The sequence below is a fragment of the Ailuropoda melanoleuca genome, chromosome 5 (genome assembly GCF_002007445.2).
Source record: "Ailuropoda melanoleuca isolate Jingjing chromosome 5, ASM200744v2, whole genome shotgun sequence".
Classification (NCBI taxonomy): Eukaryota; Metazoa; Chordata; class Mammalia; order Carnivora; family Ursidae; genus Ailuropoda; species Ailuropoda melanoleuca.
In genome coordinates, this window is record NC_048222.1 from 53,591,350 (window position 1) to 53,611,678 (window position 20,329).

The window sequence follows — 20,329 nt, forward strand, 5'->3', positions numbered from 1 at the left end:
CAGAGTCTGCAACAGTAACCGAGCCATGGCTGGAGCTGGCCAGCGGCGCGGGCAAGCAGCAGCCGCGGAAGAGGCGCGGACTGCGTCAGGGGAGCCGGGGGCCTCAGAATTCTAAGAAGGAGAGGGGCGAGAGGGGGCCAGGGGCGGGCGGGCTGGGGGCGCCGCGCTCGCCCAACGGCACGGATCCTTTTTGGAAATTAATATTTAAAAAAAAGCTGAGGACGCAGAGGGGAAGGTGGGGGCAAGAGGGAAGGCGAGACACACAGAGAGGGAGACAGAGCCCCACAGTGAGAGGAAGGAAGGAAGGCAACAGTCGCCGGCAGCCGATGTGAAGACCGGACTGCGTGCGCCCTTCGCCGCCTCTGCCCGGCCTCATCGATGTTGTGTCCGCCGCCCGCTCGCCCGGATCACGATGAACGCGCAGCTGACCATGGAGGCGATCGGCGAGCTGCACGGGGTGAGCCATGAGCCGGTGCCCGCTCCTGCCGACCTCCTGGGCGGCAGTCCCCACGCGCGAAGCTCCGTGGCGCACCGTGGCAGCCACCTGCCCCCCGCGCACCCGCGTTCCATGGGCATGGCGTCCTTGCTGGACGGCGGTGGCGGCGGCGGCGATTACCACCACCACCACCGGGCCCCCGAGCACAGCCTGGCCGGCCCCCTGCACCCCACCATGACCATGGCCTGCGAGACTCCCCCAGGTATGAGCATGCCCACCACCTACACCACCTTAACCCCTCTGCAGCCGCTGCCGCCCATCTCTACCGTCTCGGACAAGTTCCCTCACCATCACCACCACCACCATCACCACCACCACCCGCACCACCACCAGCGCCTAGCGGGCAATGTGAGCGGTAGCTTCACGCTCATGCGGGACGAGCGCGGGCTGGCCTCTATGAATAACCTCTATACCCCCTACCACAAGGACGTGGCCGGCATGGGCCAGAGCCTCTCGCCCCTCTCCAGCTCCGGTCTCGGTGGCATCCACAACTCCCAGCAAGGGCTCCCTCACTATGCCCACCCGGGCGCCGCCATGCCCACTGACAAGATGCTCACCCCGAACGGCTTTGAAGCCCACCACCCAGCCATGCTCGGCCGTCACGGGGAGCAGCACCTCACGCCCACCTCTGCCGGCATGGTGCCCATCAACGGCCTTCCTCCGCACCACCCCCACGCCCACCTGAACGCCCAGGGCCACGGGCAGCTCCTGGGCACGGCCCGGGAGCCCAACCCTTCGGTGACTGGCGCACAGGTCAGCAATGGAAGTAATTCAGGGCAGATGGAAGAGATCAATACCAAAGAGGTGGCGCAGCGTATCACCACCGAGCTCAAGCGCTACAGCATCCCACAGGCCATCTTCGCGCAGAGGGTGCTCTGCCGCTCCCAAGGGACCCTCTCGGATCTGCTGCGCAACCCCAAACCCTGGAGCAAACTCAAGTCCGGCCGGGAGACCTTCCGGAGGATGTGGAAGTGGCTGCAGGAGCCGGAGTTCCAGCGGATGTCTGCGCTCCGCTTAGCAGGTGAGCGGGCCAAGGGCTGACGCGTGGGGAGGTAAGGGATTGGGGAAGCTAAAGAGACCAAAGGAGGGATGGAAAAAGAGAGAGCCGGACACGCATCATCCCATCTTCCTTTCCCCAAGGGGAGGTGGGTAGTTCCCTGGGCCTGGAAGAGCCAGCGACGGCTCCCGGGAGCAGACCGCCTGCTCTAGGACTCTGTGAGTTGGGCTGTGGTAGGCTCCGGGAGCTAAGCGGTACCGCCTGGGCGAGTGCGGGGATGCATTTGTGCTCGGAGACTGTGCTGGAAGCGGTCGCGGCCAGAGGCGAAGACGAACCCGCGCACCTGGCCGGACACAGTCTGTGCGTCGCTTCTCAGTTGGGCACTTTGGGTTTGGGAAGAGGGAGGCGACGCGTGCGTGGAACTGTGCGCAGATGCTGCCAGCTAATACCCCTGACACTTACCCGGGCGTTGGGTTGGAGCGTGCGGGAGCTGCACGCCCACGTTTGGCTGAACTTGGTGCGGTGACCCCTCTCCCCCTCTCTATTGGCTCGAGGCAGGGGAGGGAGGGATGGGGAGCACACTCAGAGTTCCGATAAAAGGTTCCGAAGCCGCGGGAAGGTGTGTGTTTGGCGCGGAAGCTGTTTAAGAGTTAGCAAGCACTCTGCCCTGGTAACCGGCTGTGGAAAGGAGAGGAAGGCAGAGGGTGCCGAAGTAAGGGTGAGGTCGGCAGAGCAGCGAGGGAGCTTACAGCTGAGCCCAGGGACCGACTTTGCTGCCGACTCATTTACGACTTCACATTTCGTTTTATTCCTCTGCGTGATGTTTCGAATGTATCCCCTTGCGTGGGGTTGGGAGTGTGGACATGACCCCCCAAGTCTGCGAGCATAGGTCTCCCGGCCCCAAACCCGGAGGCCCGGGTGTTTGCGAGTTGAGCGGGAAGGTCTCCGCGGCGCTGCACAGACAGAGCTTAGCCTTCTCAGCCTCTCTAAGCCAAGGTGCATGGAAGGCTCCGGGAAGCTGGCCAAGGGGACAGCTTAGCCCAGTCTGAAACACACCAGAGATTTCAAGCTGATTCGGCGACCCCCGAGGGCAGAGGACACACGGGGAGGTGGAACCAAGGGCAGCCGAGGGCGGACACGGTTTGATGGGACCCTGCCGACTTGATTGACTCCTGGGTCCGTGCTACTCCCCCCACCCCAGTCTCAGCCTGGTGCCCTGGCCTGAGTCCTGGCGAAGAGAAAGGTAAAAGCCGGAATGGGGGTTTGTTAATTAACTGATCGTTCTCCATTAATTCGTCCCTGGAGAATGAGAGACAGTCAATCCGCTCAGAGCCGGGGGCACTGAGCCGTTTCGCAGTCTAAAATCAAAGCGAGAGGCCAGGCCCCCTCCCCCACCTCATGCGGGCCAATGAGAAGCTAGAGGGAGGCAAGTGCCGGTGTGCCACTGAGCCTGCCGCCCGAGCCAGAAGCAACCCCAAAACACTATTTGGGTCTGGGCACTGGTGGCCTCCCTCCCGCATGCCCCAGTTCATGAGCCTCTGCCCTGCCAGGTTTTCCAGCCCAGCCCTGTACTCACTGGTTCCAAGCAAAATCCCCACACAGGCTTTTGCAGCTTGTGCCTGAAGTCAGGGGAGGTGGAGATAGGAGGACAGGAATGGTGAGGGAGAGATTGACAAGGTACCCTCTGGGGCTCCCACAAATCCATTTCCTAGCCCTGTGTACATCCCTCGAATCGCCTCCCAACCCCTTAAGCTGACTGAGACCCGACGGCAGCTCAGGTTCTAGAAGGGGTGGGAGAAATGGATACCCTTCTCCTTGACTGCCCAGCCTCTGCTGGCACCCAGAGTAGTCACTGCCTTTTCACAAGCCCACGTCAGCCTCGCGCCCAGCTTCAGAACCTTGTACCCAGGCAGTGCTCACAGGCCTGTCAGTGGGGCGGGGAGAAATGGAGGAAAGGGTTGGAAATGAAAAGGGATCCCCCACAGGGAAGCTTGTGACCCCCACCTAGTGAAGGTGCTTGCTCAAGACTTCAATGACCGCCTTTCCCTACTGCCCCCCCCCCGTCGCCCCCTGGAAATTCAGACTGACGGGTTCTGTTCAGAGATGACCCCCAGCCCTGGAAACCGGGCCTTGCGCTCTGACCAGCGGGCCTGTGCTCTGACCTACACGCGTGGGCACTGCAGTGCTGTTGAAGCCCGGAGCACTAGTACTGTGACGCTCCTGTGGGAGGTGTGGGCCGCATGCCAGCCAGTGCTCACCGGACCCAGGAGGTTATCGAAGGGGTGACAATCTGGCACCCAGCAGCCTAAGACAAGTCATGCTCAGCCCAAGGCATGTGGCCTTTTTCTTTGGAAAAAATAAATGAATGAATGAATAAAGGGAAGAAAGGAAAATCGGAGACTCTGGCAGGAGAAAATTTGGCGCCCAACCCCAGCTGAAATCACATCCCAGGACCCGGATGGAGCATTGAGTGTTTAATTTTCCTTTCTTTAACTTAATTGAAAGGGTGGGAAAGGCTGGGACAGGGGCGCTTGCGGAGGGAGCCCAACCGGGGGCAATCCCATTACACTGCAGGAACACGACCTATTTTAAAATCACCAAAAAACAATGAGCCATCTCTCTAACATTTTCATTTCGAGGATGGGGTAAGGAGGGAGTGAGGCTGTTTCCTGGACTCTCCAAATGATCTCTAGTAGGTCTGATTGCAGATTTAAACAAATGCATTGCAGGGCACTTTGGCCAAGGCTGTGGGACATTGCCGGTATCTCCCCACCACTAGCCTCCACGCACAGAGGTGCCTCTTGCAGTTTGGCTCGCTGCTTGCACTGAAGACCCTTCAACCTTTCCTTACCCCTCAGGACACTTCCTTCACTCATTGGCAAAGAGGGGCTTTTGCATGCCCATCCCTGTATACAAGGTTCCACGAAGCCTGTTGTGCAGAGTCAAAACCTCCACACTTGGCAGCATGTTTGGGGAGGCACCTTCCTCTTACAAAATGACATCGGCTTAGTGGAAGATGGGAGACAGGAGGAAATTCTCACCAAACTAACTACCTTTGAAAAATCAATACATGTTCCCTCAATGTAATACTTGCTGCTGCCCCATTAAAGTACAGTGCAACTAGGCTTGGGGCTGCATCTCATCCGAGGTGGGGTGGGCGGGCTGGACTATACGGGTGGGTGGGCGCCTCGCCTCTGACGTGGGTGCCTATTAAGACTGGAAGAGATTAGTTTCCAATTAAAGATTTCAGAAGGCTTTGGCCACAGTAGGGGAGCTGTCAGCATTTGAAGAGGCTGCATAGCACAGTACCAGAGGGCACAGCACCGTGGACCCAAGGAGGAGGCAAGGCCCAGCGGGTTGGGCAGGGGTGGGTGCTGGGCTCCTCTGATCCTGGGGTACCTGAAGGAAGGGTACCTCCAAACAGTGCTGGGGTGACTGCCCGGTCTCCCGCACCCGGGACTGCACCCCCTTCCCATCCAGAATTTGCCTTAGAATGACCTGAAGGAGAGCGGGAGCCTGGAAGAGGGTAAGGGTGGGGGAGGGATGTTCGGCCAGAAGGTGGCCATGAGAAAGTCTTGCAGGGACCAACCTGGGTTGTGTTTGCCGTAAGTGGCCTTGCGGTCTGGTTGATTGATAACTGGCCTCCATGCAAGTCCATTTGCTTTTTGTTAATATTTATCCCGGTGGGTGACATTTCAACTGTCCCCTGCTTCCCTGGGCCAAGTGAGCCAAGAAGTAGGAGTGCTGTGTTGGGCCTTGGGAACCTCACTTCCCCAAATCTCAAAGACTCCTGGGCCGGGAAAAAAAACAGGACTGGGACTCAGGAACTGGAAGGGTTCCTAGGCCCAAGAGAAGGCACCACGCAGACTGGTTCCCTCGCGCCCCACTTCTCACACAGTGCAGCTGCTCCCAGAGGCTGCGGTTTGAACAAAGGGCCTGCGGGGCGCGGCCAACTGCATCCGCCTCACAGCCCCGGAGCCAGTGGGATTGCCTGGGAGGCGGGGGTAGAGGGGAGGGAAGGGAGTGTCTCCTCCAAAGGCTTGGTGTGGCCTCCTCCTGACATGCAATGGTGGGGGCATCCAGTTGTCAGGAGGAGTCCCAAAGAACCCCCACCCCCTCAGGGTGAATGGTAGCCATGTGCCCAGGGAGTTGGCCGGGGACTCCCCCCCCAACACACACACACCAATACAGCAAGAAACCAAAAGTTCTCACTCCAGTCACCAAAAAGCTCTGCATGGGCCTTTTTCTCAGCCCATGCCTGACCCCTTGAGGGTTTGGGGACAATAGTTCCTTCTTGCAGTCCCCACTAGGGAGCACAAACCCCAGTGAAGGGAGGAAAGAATGCCTAGTGTTAAGAAGTGTTTGTATAGTGAAGATTGGAGCCGATTGTTTGACACCGGTAGATAGACCTGCTTCTGAAGCTTGAGGAGGCCTGGTAGTTATTGTGTGGTGACCCTAGTGTCAGCACATGCAGGATGGCCGCCTGAAACAAATAACCCCATTCTGATGGCCCCATTCTGATGGTCCTGACAGCGGATGCAGCCCCAAGCCCCTTGGAAATGCCCAAAGGGTGATCAGAGTCTGCCAGAGCAACCCACTGGCCCCAGGGCTGTAGTGGTCACTAGAGACCCAGGCTCTGCCATAGCTATTTCACAACTGGCACTTGGGGACAGACTGTGCCAACAATACCAGTTGTAGCAGCAAAGTAACTCAAAGCCCAGGCTGCATCTTTCTTCATCTTCAAGCTTTGATCCTCAATCCCCTGCAGGGAGCTGGCATCCTGCCCTCCCAGATGCCTTCCCTAGGGCTCGCCTTCCCCGGGGAGCCTGATGGGCTGTGTACTGCGATAGCTCCGCACGCCCCCTGCAGGCTGCCGCTGGCCACCAAACAAGCTCTTGGTTCAACACACTGTGGAAAGGAAAGGGATGCTTGCTGTGGCTTTGTTTTTACAACATCCTTGTACTGGTGATTTGCAAAACAATTATTTTTTTATAGGAAAGGGTGTGGAGGAGGAATCTATCTTTGTCCCCAACAATGTCTGGGTATTACCCAACTGATGAGACAAAATTGCCATCCCCCCCCCAAAGTACACCCCAACTCTGACCTCTCTAAGCAAGATGCGTGTTTGGATTTCCTATTCGAATTACACTTTTGCTCTCGTGTTATTATTTGAGGAAAGCAGGGTCAGAGTAAAGAAGGTGAGTAGGAGGTTGGGGCTGGAGGATGTAGTACTGGGAGCGTGGATTAGTGGTTCCTTTGTTTTGTTGTTTCTTCCTCTTCTAGCTAACTGACAGGAGTCAGGAGGCAGCCCTGAGGCTTTGAGCTTGGAGGGCTTTGTTTCCTTTCGTGTGGGGTGGGTGAAAGGGCCTGCGGAGGCCGACCGGCCTGGAGCCTTGGCATGGCGTCAGGACCCTGGACAGGGCCCCGCCAGCGCTCTCCCGGTCCCGTTTCTCTTTGCTGCTGGAAAGCAGATAGAAGGCCTTTGAAGAGTTGTAGTAAGGAAGTGGAAACTAACAGCAAATATTCTGAAGTTTATGAGAAATCTCGAGGCCCCGCCAGGAATATACACCAGCACAGTCAAGTAATCAAAAAGATCAAACCTATCCTCGTCGATCAGATGATTGATCTTTTCCTCCCTCTCTGGCAGCTTTTGTCTGTGTCTGAGTACACGTGCACACCTGCTTATAAAATCGGAATTCGAGTCCCTATGGGTGTGACAGGGGTTGGATCATTAAGCTAAAACGTTCAATTCAGTCCCTTTGATCCGTGCTGGGGAAAATCTATAGTCATCTCTAATCTACGAGGTCTTTAAGAAGGTTGTTACACGAGCTGTTTTGATGTCATCATTTCCACATTCATGGCAAATTCAGCTAATCAAAAAGGCGTTGCTACCCAAAGTTCTCAGAAGAGATAGTTCTTACAGAGTGTATCGGTAAAATTTATTCTTGATTTCCTTGTAAGAAAGAAAATCCTCAAGTCTGAGGGAGTTTGGTAATTTAAAGAAAGGTTCTCTGTGTCTTGCTCCTCAAAATCCATAGTTAGAAGCTTTGCCCTTCAAGGAAGTGTGCAGTGCTCTTTGTAAAGTCCGCATATTGGAATAGTTAAACACCTAGTTAATGCTTTAAATCAACCAAGGAGCCTTGATGGATTGGAGGAGAAATGACTAGTTTCATTTCAATTAAAACAGCAGAATTTCCACACTCTTGGTAAAATAGAATGGTCCTCAGCCTAGGGTAGCAATAGAAGGAGGGTCTTATTGAAGTCGTGGTAGTTAGGATAGATTTCTCATAATTCTGGATAAATGCATTCAACAAGTACTCATTAAATACTATTTTCATCATGTCTCTATTTAAATAAGATGAATAAGCACCTTTGGGAGAAGAAAAACCACATTATGTCCACATGAAAAATGTCAGCCTCATAGAGTTCAATTAAAAGAAAAGACTGATTTCTTATGTATGTGAATTTATTTCACAATCATAAATTCCTGTCTTCTATCAATAGATTTGCACAGGTTTTTATTTTGTGACAAGTAAGTTAATACTAAGGAAGTTTAATTTCCTCTTAAAGTGATAGGTTTGGATTACATGACTAGACCAATCACAAGACGATCATATGATTTTGATACAAACATAGGAATTCGTTTTATCACTGAGTCTTGCTATAGTATCATCTATCTTATGTTCCTCCCAAAAGATGTTCCATTATCATAAAGTTGTAAAAAAAATTAGCTTCTAGAATTTTTCTTCTCCATTAGATGAGACAATTTGGTAAACCAAAGCTGAACAGAACCAGTCCCTGAGGTACTACCTGTCCAATTTGTCATGGCAATTGATAAGGATGGAGCTTATGTCTGTTGTGTACATTCTATTAGTCAGCTACTGTACTAGGACATAAATGCTCTCATTTAATATTCATTTCAGTGGCTCCCACATCTTGCTCCACATTGGAATCACTTAGGGATCTTTACAGATATGATTCATAGTTAAAACCCAGGGCATTACCTAGGCATTAGGATTTTTAAGAGCTCTGAACTGGTTTTAATGAGCAGCAAGGTTGGGGAGCCACTAGTTTATGTGGTAGTTACTATTATTGTCCCTGGTTACATAATTTATATCTGATAACACAACTGGAAAGCATTGATATGCTGAACTCAGCCTTCCCAGCTCAAAGCCCAGAACCCTCTTACTCTCCACCCTGTCCCTACTAGTACAAATCTACCAGGTCACTGGACCTAGACTGTGGAGATGTCTGATTTACTGTCATAAACACTCAGTCTACAAAGTGTCTGCATAATAAAGGTCTTGAAACTAGAGAGTGTGTATCCTCCTCTGCAACTCTCAAAGACGGTTACGTATGGAGACTTATTTCTTTTTACTCAAGACTTTTAAGAGAGACTTTTTATTGCTGTATTTTGAAGGAGCACCCAGGGGGAATGTAAGGCTGTATGAGAGCTAGACATGGAACCCAAGTCTCCCTCTCCATTTGTTCACTTAAACAATTATTGATGGGCAAGACCCAATCATTAGATGTGTTCTGTGGGTGGGACTGGTCCATTGGGACTCCTGCCTGGAGGAGGGCCCAAAGGCCCAAACCTCCCATACTTTCAGGCATTGGTGTTCTGAGATCTGCACTTAAAACAGCAATTACATTTCTTTGCTTCAGATCACCGCCTGTCTTGCTATTCCAATCTTGCCTGTTACTCATGTTTTAGGGCTCTGCACTGAAAAATAATAAATGAACTAAAACTGTCTAAGTTGGCAATCATTCAGAGGACAACTTACAATTTCCCTCAAACGCTGTGTGTTTCCAGTTATCCATGTGTCTCTCATCTTCCTTTGCATATGCCATAGGGTGCTCAGAATTGACAGTTTCTGAAATCACTACTTTCGTTTTTGCATCTGGTGATGATCTCATAGTCCCAAAGAGAGGTTATCAAAGGAACACAATAAACTATGAGCTTTTCGCTCTCTTTCCTGTTGTCTTCTAAAACAGATCAATGGCAGGGGAAATTAAATAAATAAACGAGCGAAGCCCGCCACCTAGTGACCTCCATGCTCACTGCAGGTGAAGTGCGTGAGAGGAGTGGCTAATGCGATTCAAGTATTGATGGAGTCACAAAAATCGTTCATTAAGGCAATTTAATCTTTGCTATTAAATGTCCTTTCAATTCATTTGGGATAATTAAGATGCAGTTAAAGTGATTAAATTCTAATTACTTATGCTAGACAAAGACATATTTGTCACACTAATGCGGTTAACTAAGGACTCAGAAAGAAAGTTAACATTTACTTCAAATGATGCAACTGGAAAAATCAGTTCCTCTTTTCATCATTAATCCAGCGAGCCGGGTGATTATGTAATGGCACTACAAGCTCATTAAGTAGGGGAAGTGCTGATTAAAATGACTGCTAGGAGGAAAACCTGAACCAGGAGCATCTCCGTAGTTTGGTTAGCATTCCTAGCAAAATTTCTTGGTGTTCTTTCCCTCCAAGCCCCCCACCCCAAAGTAAGAAGCAGCTCCTGAGTTTTATCCTGACATTTAAAAAGGGGCACCTCCCAGAAAGCCTTTTGCCAGCCTACAGACATTGTTAAACCGAAAAACATTTTTAAGTGGTAAGGGGATTCTCAGCATAGGGAGGAGCTCGGCAGATGGGCTGGGGAGGGAATTCCTGAAGTCAATGTCTCCAGAATGAAAAGGTCCACTGAAGGCTCCTGAGGCCACTTCCCTTCCCATAAGCACCTTTCCTAGTAAGCAGTCCTTCACCCCCTCCCTAGTTCACTTTCACTGTCTTTGATGCAAGGGGACAGATTCCTCTGAACGGGATCATGCCACGTTTGATCATTATGCATACTCCGACGACTGCTAAGTATACCTCAGGTGCAAATCGGTTTTTTTCACTTCCCAGCCTCTTATGATAGCTTAATTATGAGTGCTCCTAAGAGGGAGTTGAATTGAAACAACTGAATTTGAAGTTTGCCTTCCTTGCAAAAATGGCTTCCTAAGGCAGTGCGTAGCATTTGTCCAGGGTGGGGAGGATGATCCAAGGACGAAGATGGTCAGTCATAAAATTGAGGATTATTTTCACCAGGAGATAGGTGTCTTCTACCCTGTTAAATTTGCATACTGAAAATCATAATTGTGGAGATTGCATTTTCCCTTATTTATCTCATTGGAATTCAATATTATCCCTGTTTCCTTATAAGCAAAGGAGCTAAAGTTACTAAATTCATCAGTCACATAAGTCAAACCACTACCTTTAAAAAATAAATCAGCAATTATTTGGATACTTACAGTTATTATTAATTTAATAGATCATGTTATGCCATCTTACATTATTAAAACAAATAAATTGAAGTTTAAAACCCTGGACTAAGAATCAAAAGCCCTAGAGACAAGTTCTCATACTAATTAACTCAGTGAACTTGTCATTTACCCTTCCTGGGGCCTCAGTCTCCCTAAATATAGAATGAAGGATTTGGCCTTAGGGCCCTTCCAGGTCCTACATTCTGTGATTGATTGGCTTCTGGGATGCCTGTGTATCCACAGCAGAGTCTCTTGTCTCTGTCCCAAAGTCAGGATTCAATGAGGTGTAAGCTCCAGGGGCTCATCTCCTGTGCAAAGTCTCAGATCAGGCTCTACTGTCACATGGTAAAGAGAAAGCAGCCCATCCAGTCAGGAGTGCCTCCTTCTGGCACAAATATGCCACAGTTTGAGATTACAATTCCCGTTTCCTAATAATACAAGCTGTTGGTGAGGATTTGCATCAACAGGAATTCGTACACTGCTGGTTGGGAATGTAAATTGGGACCATTGCTTCAAAAGATAATTTGGCATTGTCTTATAACCCTGAACCTGCACCTATCCAGTGGTTTTACTCTTTGGAATATACCCTAGGTAAAGCCACAGATGCTCCTGGAAATGTATACAAGATGGTAGCAGAATTGTTCATAAGAGCAAAGAACCCAGAAACATCCCAAGCGTCCATTGGCAAGGAATGCATAAATTGTGATATATTCATATAATGCAGTAGTACACTGCAATGAAAATAAATGGGCCACAGTTACATACAACAGCATAGTTGAGTCCTAGGAACAGCATTGAATTAAAAGAAAAAAACAACCTATGGAAGATCACATCAGAACAATACTACTTTTCCGAAGCTCAAAAGCAAGCAGTGCTGAATAATTTATTGTTTGGAGATACGTAAGTATGGGATAAAGCTGTTTCAAAAAAAAAAAAAAAGAATAATAAACTCCGATTCCAGAGTGTGGTTACCTCTGGTAGGGGAAGGTCAGAAGATCAGTAGCTTTACAAGCCAGTTACAGTTCTTTGTTGGATGCTGCCCTCACAAATGTTCATTTTGTTACTAGGCTTTCTATCTTAAATATCCATATTGTTCCTGGAGGTAAATATTTTTTAATTTTAACATTGGGGAGGAAAAAGATTATTATTTTTTTTTTTGGTTCCCCAAACCAAACAGCTTGGACCAAACAAACCCTGCATTTGTACGCAGTTCCTAGCAACGTACTAAATGTCAGCCCTCCCGTAAATTATGTTCTGCCAATTGTGGACAGGACATAAGAAGTGAGAGAGGATGTTTATCGCAGCATTATCTACAAGAGTCAAATTATGGAAACAGCCCAAGTGTCCATCAACTGATGAATGGATAAAGAAGATGTGGCATGGGGGTGCCTGAGTGGCTCAGTTAGTTAAGCATCCTACTCTTGATTTCGGCACAGGTTGTGATCACAGGGTCATGAGATCAAGCCCCACGCCAGGCTCCACACTGGGCATGGAACCTCCCTGAGATTCTCTCTTTCTCTCCTCCCCCACCCACTTGCACACTCTCCCTTTCTCTCTCTCTAAAAATCAATAAATAAAATATTTTTAAAAAGATGTGGTATGTACATACAGTGGAATATTACTCAGCCATGAAAAATAATGAAATCTTGCTGTTTGCAATGACATGGAGCCAGAGAATATTATGCTAAGTGAAATAAGTCAGAGAAAGACAAATACCAGATGATTTCACTCTTATGTGGAATTTAAGAAACAGAACAAATGAGCAAAGGGAAGAAGAGACAGAGAGAGGCAAGCCAAGAAACAGACTCTTAACTATAGAGAACAAACTGATGGTTACCAGAGTTGAGGGGGGAGAGGGATGGATGAAATAGGTGTTGGGGATGAAGGAGGGCACTTACTGTGATGAGCGGCGGGTGATGTATGTAAGTGTTGAATCACTATACTGTACACCTGAAACTAATGCTACACTGTTAACTAATTGGAATTTAAATAAAAACTTTAAAAAAAAAGAGGTGAGAGAGGAAATTTCATTAGATATGGAAAGAGGGGTTTGTTTTTCATTCACTTGAGCACCAGCTACAACACTGGTGTGCTCAGTACTGGGGACGGCATATACAGCAGACAGTCTAGTGGGGAAGAGAGACAGATAGCTGTTCGTTTCCTGCTTGATTGTTTTGTATGTGTCTCTGTGTGTGTGTGCCAAGAAAGAGAAGTTCGGGGTGTGATGAAAGGACAATTTTGAAGATCTGCAAAATGAATAAGACTTAAGTCAGAAATGGAAGAGGGAACAGCAGTTTGTGTGGAGGTCCTGACTGAAATATGTTTTCAGAAGGTTTCTAGAATCTGAATTGCTGTATAGCTGAAAGCTTGTTTCTTCCTGAGCACAGCTAAGTGACATAATACCTTCTCATCAATAACAAAAGTGTTCTTAGGCGCCTGAGTGGCTCAGTCGGTTAAGCATCTGCCTTCGGCTCAGGTCGTGATCCCCGGGTTCTGGAATTGAGTCCCACATCGGGCTCCCTGCTGGGAACCTGCTTCTCTCTCCCTCTCCCACTCCCCCTGCTTGTGTTCCCATTCTAGCTGTCTCTCTCTCTCTCAAATAAATAAAGTCTTAAAAAAAAAAAAAAGAAGAGCTTCCCAGGTGAGGGGTGTCTAGGTGGCTCAGTCGATTGAGCATCCAACTCTTGGTTTCAACTCAAGTCATGCTCTCATGCGGCATGAGATTGACCAGCCCCAAGTCAAACCCAGTGTGGAACCCCCCCCATCGAGCCCCCCCCCAACCCTTATCCAGCCCTCCACGTGGAGCCCTGCCTCCAGCTCCTGGCTTCTGCTAGAGGATTCTCTCCCTCTGCCCCTCCCCATCCCCACCCCCCCCATGGGCACACCCACCCACGTGCTCTTTCTTTCTCTCTCTCTCTCATAAATCTTTTTTTTTAAAGCTTCCCAGGTGATTCTAATATAACTCCAAGTTGAGAATTAGAACATTGATATTGAGAATTTAAGAGCAAATGACTTTTATTTTTGCCCCTTTATTTTACCATTTTTCTGGAGTAATCTATAGTTTGCTAACTTTATATTTATGGATAGATAGGGAGATAGATAAAGATATAATATGTAGTAGAATGAAGTTGTCAGATGTGTGCTTTTGAAAGCAAACTTGAGTGAAATAATAGGAGAATAGCAATAACAAGAAACTAGAAGGGGGTGGAAATAGATTATGAGAGTCTGACTGCGTGTCATTGTCAGCAGAGGTGGAGAAAATGGGTGAGCAAAATTTGAAAAATCTATTTAAAGGAAAATCGAGAAGACATCGTGGAGAGCAAAAATGAGAGAGGAGCAGACTCCTATGGTTCTGATTTGGAAAGTAGGGGTGCTTGGATATACCTTTAGCCATAGGGTTGCTGTGTTGATGTGACTATAAAAATAGAACATTTCAGAATAGCCCACACTCTCAAGCATGTCCTTGAGAGAGGTGGGTTCTCTGGCCTCCACACAAATTTGAGATGTAAAATCAGGTAGATTGCCTCTGCCTCGAAGGGACATGTTACTTAATGGGGGAGACATGATGCTCATGAGGTGAAGATTGTGGGTTCAGTCCTTTGGGTCTAGTTTTTATTTCCCAGTGTTGGTGGGCAGTGATGGGTGCTTTCATTCCAACCAGTTGCCTGCCATTGGGCCCACAGGAGACTTGAAGTACCAGTGTCAAAGGTTAACCCAAATCTGTTCCTGCTGGTAGAGAAACGAAAGCAGTCCCCTGTAAGAGTAGGTCAGGAGCCCTCTGTCTATGAGCAAAGACAACAGGGGAGAGGACAGAAGCACAGACAAGTTGGAAGGTAGACAGGTGCTGGCAAGTCTTGGTTTTTGTCACATTCACATTAGCTTGGGATACGAAATAACCCTTCCAAAATCAAATTTTGTTTTTCTCTAATCTAGCTTACACAGTTGTTGCCCCATAAGCCCCAAATTTTTTGAAGAATTATTTTTAATTAATTAATGTTTATTTTTGAGTATGTACTATGTGCACATTGTGTTTTAAAAAGTTAAACAACATAGAAAGGTTTACAGAGAAAACCAAGTTCTCCTCCTAATCTATTCCCTCAGTACCCAGTTCCCCTCCCCTAGCGGCAACCCTTGTTACCAGTTTCTTGGGTATCTTTTAGAGATAGTCTGTGAGTTTTCAAGTGTGTGTGCATGCCTATAAATGCCTGTACAAGCATGTGTGTGTGTGTGTATCCCTCTTTTAAAATAATCAAGGGCCTCTTCCAAATAATAACTTCTAGGGAGAAGATTGAATGCTTCTTCCTTCCTTTATTCTGCTCTTTTGACTGACAGTTGACTTCCTAGAAATGTATTTACATACCCAGCAAGGTGCTGCCCGGTACAATTATCTAGGCACTGCAATTAAGGAGTAGCACAGGGCGACCACCCCTCTGGGTATGTTGAAAGTGGTCTGAAGTGCTTCAGTGGAAGTCCCTTTAATCCCTCTCTTTTATGAAAAACAATGTAGGAAAGTTGTTCAAGACTTAAGCTTATATAAGTATATGGTATCTGCCATTTAGCCTCCCTACTGAAAAATGATATAATACAACCACTATATCATTTCAGAACACTACCTTCAACACAAAGGTAGAATTTTTTTTCGATGAGTTAATTATTGTACTCTGTATATATATAACTTTAGATCCTGCTTTTGTCATGACATAGCTTTAGTAAATATGTTTCTCACTATTTGTTGCCTACCTACCATGTCCAAGCACCTTGTATCTTATTTTTATAATATACTTTTAAACTCCAGTTTTCTCAAAAAAATTTTTCTCAAAAAACAAAACAAAACCAAAAAACCTTCTTTATAAAGTATTAATGTTTAGCCACCTGGGTGGCTCAGTCGGTTAAGCCTCTGCCTTCAGCTTAGGTTGTGATTCCTGGGTCCTGAGATCGAGTCCCACATTGGGCTCCTTGCTCAGCTGGGAGCCTGCTTCTCACCCTGCCTGCTGCTCCCCCTGCTGGTGGTCTCTCTCTGTGTGTCAAATAAATAAATAAAACCTTAAAAAAAAAAAAGTATTAATGTTAATCAAGGTAAAGGATGAAAAGAATCACCCATAACACCCCCACTCAGAGATAACCCTCCGTTTTTGTGAATATCCTTCTAATCTTTTCTCAATGCAATGATACACACTGTTTTATAACTTTTAAAATTACAAATCCCATATTATTAAATTTATGGTAGAACATTTGAAATACATAAAAGAATCATGGAGAAAATAAAAATCCCTGATAATTCCGTCATCCTTTTCTCTCCCACGTAACTGATGACTAGCATTCATTCATTTAGCAGATATGAATAGATAAGGTGTTTGTGATTTGTGGGACAGCAGAGATGGACAGAGAAGGACAAAGACGGTTCCCTCTGCTCCTAGAGCACTCGATGCCAGAAAACATTATACAGTATGTGTTTTGTATCTATGCTGTAATTTAAGCAATCCCCTACTTTTGGACACTTGGGTTGGTCCATAAAATGATTGGGAAAGCATCCATTTTTATGACTTTATAATATTTAAAAGTATCATAACTGATACAACCTTTCCAACAACCTTTTCTGTCACTGGACATTTCAGGGATTTCAGAGGTTTTGGTTTGGCTTTGTTTTTGCTGTTACTAGTGAATGACACAGCAGTCAGAAACATGATACATAAAACATTACTGAATATTTGTTTTACTCCTTCAAAAATAATTTTTCTCTAATTATTAAAGTCATACGTGCTAGATGTAGAAGCTTTGGAAAATATGAAACATTATAAACAATACAACAAAATCAAATTATCCATTCCATAATCCAGAGATGATACCTGTGATTTGTTGGCTTGTTTCCTTCTAGCTTTTTAAAAGTACAAAGATAGGCGCCCCTGGGTGGTACAGTTGTTTAAGTGCCTGACTCTTGGTTTCAGCTTAGGTCCTGATTTCAGGGTCTTGAGATCAAGCCCCAAGTGGGGCTCTGCCCTCAGCATGGAGCCTGCTTGAGTTTCTCTCACCCTCTTCCTCTGCCACCCCCCATCTCCCCTCCCCCCTGCTGCTCACACACACACTCTCTCTATATAAAACAAATAAGTCTTAAAAAAAAGGGGGGGGCACCTGGGTGGCACAGCGGTTAAGCGTCTGCCTTCGGCTCAGGGCGTGATCCCGGCGTTATGGGATCGAGCCCCACATCAGGCTCCTCCGCTATGAGCCTGCTTCTTCCTCTCCCACTCCCCCTGCTGTGTTCCCTCTCTCACTGGCTGTCTCTATCTCTGTCGAATAAATAAATAAAATCTTTTTTAAAAATTTTTTTAAAAAAGGGGGGGCGCCAGAGTGGCTCATTCAGTTAAGCATCTGCCTTCCACTTGGGTCGTGATCTGATGGTCCTGGGATAGAATCCAACATTGGGCTCCCTACTCAGCGGGGAGCCTGCTTCTCCCTCTGCCTCTCCCCCTGCTTGTGTTCTCTCTCCCTCCCTCTCTCTCTCTCTCTCACGCTTATTCTCTTTCAAATAAATAAAAAATCTTTTAAATAAATAAGTAAATAAAAGTACAAAGATAAAGGTACATTTAATTGTTTTATGTTTCACAAAATTGAGCTCATAGAGAACTTACAATTGACAGTGTTGTTAAATATTATCCAAAAGCTTGATTTTTTAAAATTTTTATTTGGAAATTATTTCAGGTGTTTTAAGAATAGTACAAAGAACATCCATATACTCTTTCCCCAATTGTTAACAGGACCAATCGACCAGTTGTTAGCATTTTACCCCATTTGCTTTATCATATGTGCACCGATGATCCAGTGCTCATGCTTGCTCTCTGTCTCTGTCTCTCTCTTTCTCTCTCACATACGTACACACACACGAGAAATTTTTTTCATGGATCATTTGAGGGTAAGTTGCATCCATCTGGTCCCTTTCCCCGAAATACTTAAGAGTGTATTTCCAGGAGCAGGGCTATTCCCTTATGCAACTACAGTTCACTTTTGTCAGTTGACCCAGTAATGTCCTACATGTCATTATTCTCCTCCAAGACAGGATCCAGTCTTGGAGTGAGTTGTCATATCTCCTTTTTTCTTTAATCTGAAACAATTCCACAGCCTTTCTTTACCTTTTATAACACTGACATGTTTGATGCATACCATCCCTACTTTTTTAAAAAGATATTTCTCATTTTGTGTCTGACTGATGTTTCCTCATGAAGGAATTGAGGTGATGCTTTCTTACCCAGGAAGCTGCATGGGTGAGGTGTGTCGTTCTGAAAGGATCACATCTAGAGGACCCCAAAGTCTGTCTGTCCCTCACTTACATGGTGAGTTCATTCCGATCACCCCGTCAAGCCATTGCCAAGTTTCTCCACTGTGTAATCGCTGTTGTGGGGTTTTTCTTTTCTTTCTTACAACTCACAGGCAATCTGCGTGGAGATTTTTTTTTTTAAAGATTTTATTTATTTATTCGATAGAGATAGAGACAGCCAGCGAAAGAGGGAACACAAGCGGGGGGAGTGGGAGAGGAAGAAGCAGGCTCATAGCAGAAGAGCCTGACGTGGGGCTCGATCCCATAATGCTGGGATCACACCCTGAGCCGAAGGCAGACGCTTAACTGCTGTCCACCCAGGCGCCCCTGCGTGGAGATATTTTAAGGTCATGCAAATGTCCTACTTCTTTTCAAAATTCCCCATAGATTTAGCTTCTGTTGATTCTTGCCTGATCTAGTGTTTATCACAGTGGTTTCAGAATGAGTTTCCATCTCCAACCATCCTGCCAGGTTTAGCAGACAGCTCTCAGCTTTCTTCATTGGCAAGAGCTCCCTTCCCTTTCATTGATTCATCCATTTATTATTGGTGTAGACTCAGACATTTTTTTCCCCCGATGGTTTATAATTCATTATTGTACTCACCTATTTCAGTGCTCACATTATCCCAGATTTGACCAGTAGGGGCCCCTTTAATCTGGCTCATGTAACATTCTTCCTTTTTTTTTTTTTTTTAAACTTTCTGGTGTTATAATAAGATGTACCAAGCTCATCGGTTACCTACCCTGACCCAACCCTAGAATCTGCCACTTTAATGAACCCTGGTGTATTATGGTGGGGAATGATATTAGAGACCAAGATTTCCTGGGTACTAGGTGTGGCCGCTAGGGTGACTTTGTTTTGGGATCCCTCAGAAAAATCCAGGAAATATATGTATGCATATTTATATACACATACAAATATACATATACATTCTTGTATACATAATGTACACATAAACATACTTATGTACATATTCTTTAAATCCTGAGTTCACACCAACACCTCCACATCCACTTGCAATGCATACCCACAGGATTTTTTCTTGCCTTCTCCCATTCCATATTTGTACAGGCATACCTTGGAGATATTGTGGGTTCTGTTCCAGATCACTGCAGTAAGACAAATATTGCAATAAAGCAAGAAAGTGAGCCAAATGAAAATTATTTGGTTTCCCAGTGCATATATAAGTTATGTTTATACTACACTGCTAAGTGTAGAATACCATTATGTCTGTAAAAGGTGCATACCTTAATTAAAAATACTTTATTGTTGTGGCTCAGTCGGTTAAATGTCTTCCTTCAGCTCAGGTCAGGATCCCAGGGTCCTGGGATGGAGTCCGCATTATCCTGCTCAGTGGGGAGTCTGTTTCTCCCTCTGCCCCTCCCCCAACTCGTGCACGCTTTCTCTCTCTCAAAAATAAATAAGATCTTTTTTTTTTAAAGATTTTCTTTATTTATTTGACAGAGACAGCCAGTGAGAGAGGGAACACAAGCAGGGGGAGTGGGAGAGGAAGAAGCAGGCTCTCCGCAGAAGAGCCTGATGCAGGGCTCGATCCCGGAACGCCAGGATCACACCCTGAGCCAAAGGCAGCTGCTTAACGACTGCACTACCCGGGCGCCCCAAAATAAATAAATTCTTTTAAAAATACTTTATTGCTAAAAAATGTGAACCATCATCTGAGCTTAAGTCATAATCACTGATCACAGATCACCATAACAAATGTAATAATGAAAAAGTTTGAAATATTTTAAGAATTATCAAAGTATGACACAGAGACACAGAGTGAGTAAATGGTGTTGGAAAAATGACACTAATAAACTTGCTGAGGGTTGCCATAAACCTTCAACTTGTAAAAAAAAAAAAAAAAAGCACTATCCACAAAGCACAATGAAACAAAGTATGTCTGTATACCCCTTCTTCTGCAGTAAGAACCCTGGCATCCATAATATCTCTCTCTGCCACCCATACTTACTCATTTACTCAATCCTATAATACATTTAAAATAATTTCCAAATTGCTTCACCCATACCCATAAAATAATCAAACCTCTTATAAAAATTTTTAGGTAGGGTTCATTTTCAATTCTTCCCCCCAAACATATGCCCCAGCATCGCTGGGGAACTTGTTAGAAGTCCTGCTGATTCAGAAACTCTGAGGTAGAGCCCAGGAATCTGTGTTTTTACAAGCTCTGGAAGTGAAGCCAAAGTTTGAGAAGCATAG

The 20,329-nt window shown here is 46.5% G+C and overlaps 1 protein-coding gene across 1 annotated transcript in view; it reads left to right on the forward strand.

Annotated features, from left to right (window-relative positions):
* Positions 1-44: 44 nt before the first annotated feature.
* ONECUT1 (one cut homeobox 1) overlaps positions 45-20,329 on the forward strand; it is a 46,214-nt gene continuing 25,929 nt past the window's right edge. The window contains exon 1 of the mRNA XM_019804466.2: positions 45-1,517. Coding sequence (XP_019660025.2) covers positions 413-1,517 — 1,105 coding nt within the window. The 5' untranslated portion in view covers positions 45-412. The remainder of the gene's footprint in view (positions 1,518-20,329) is intronic.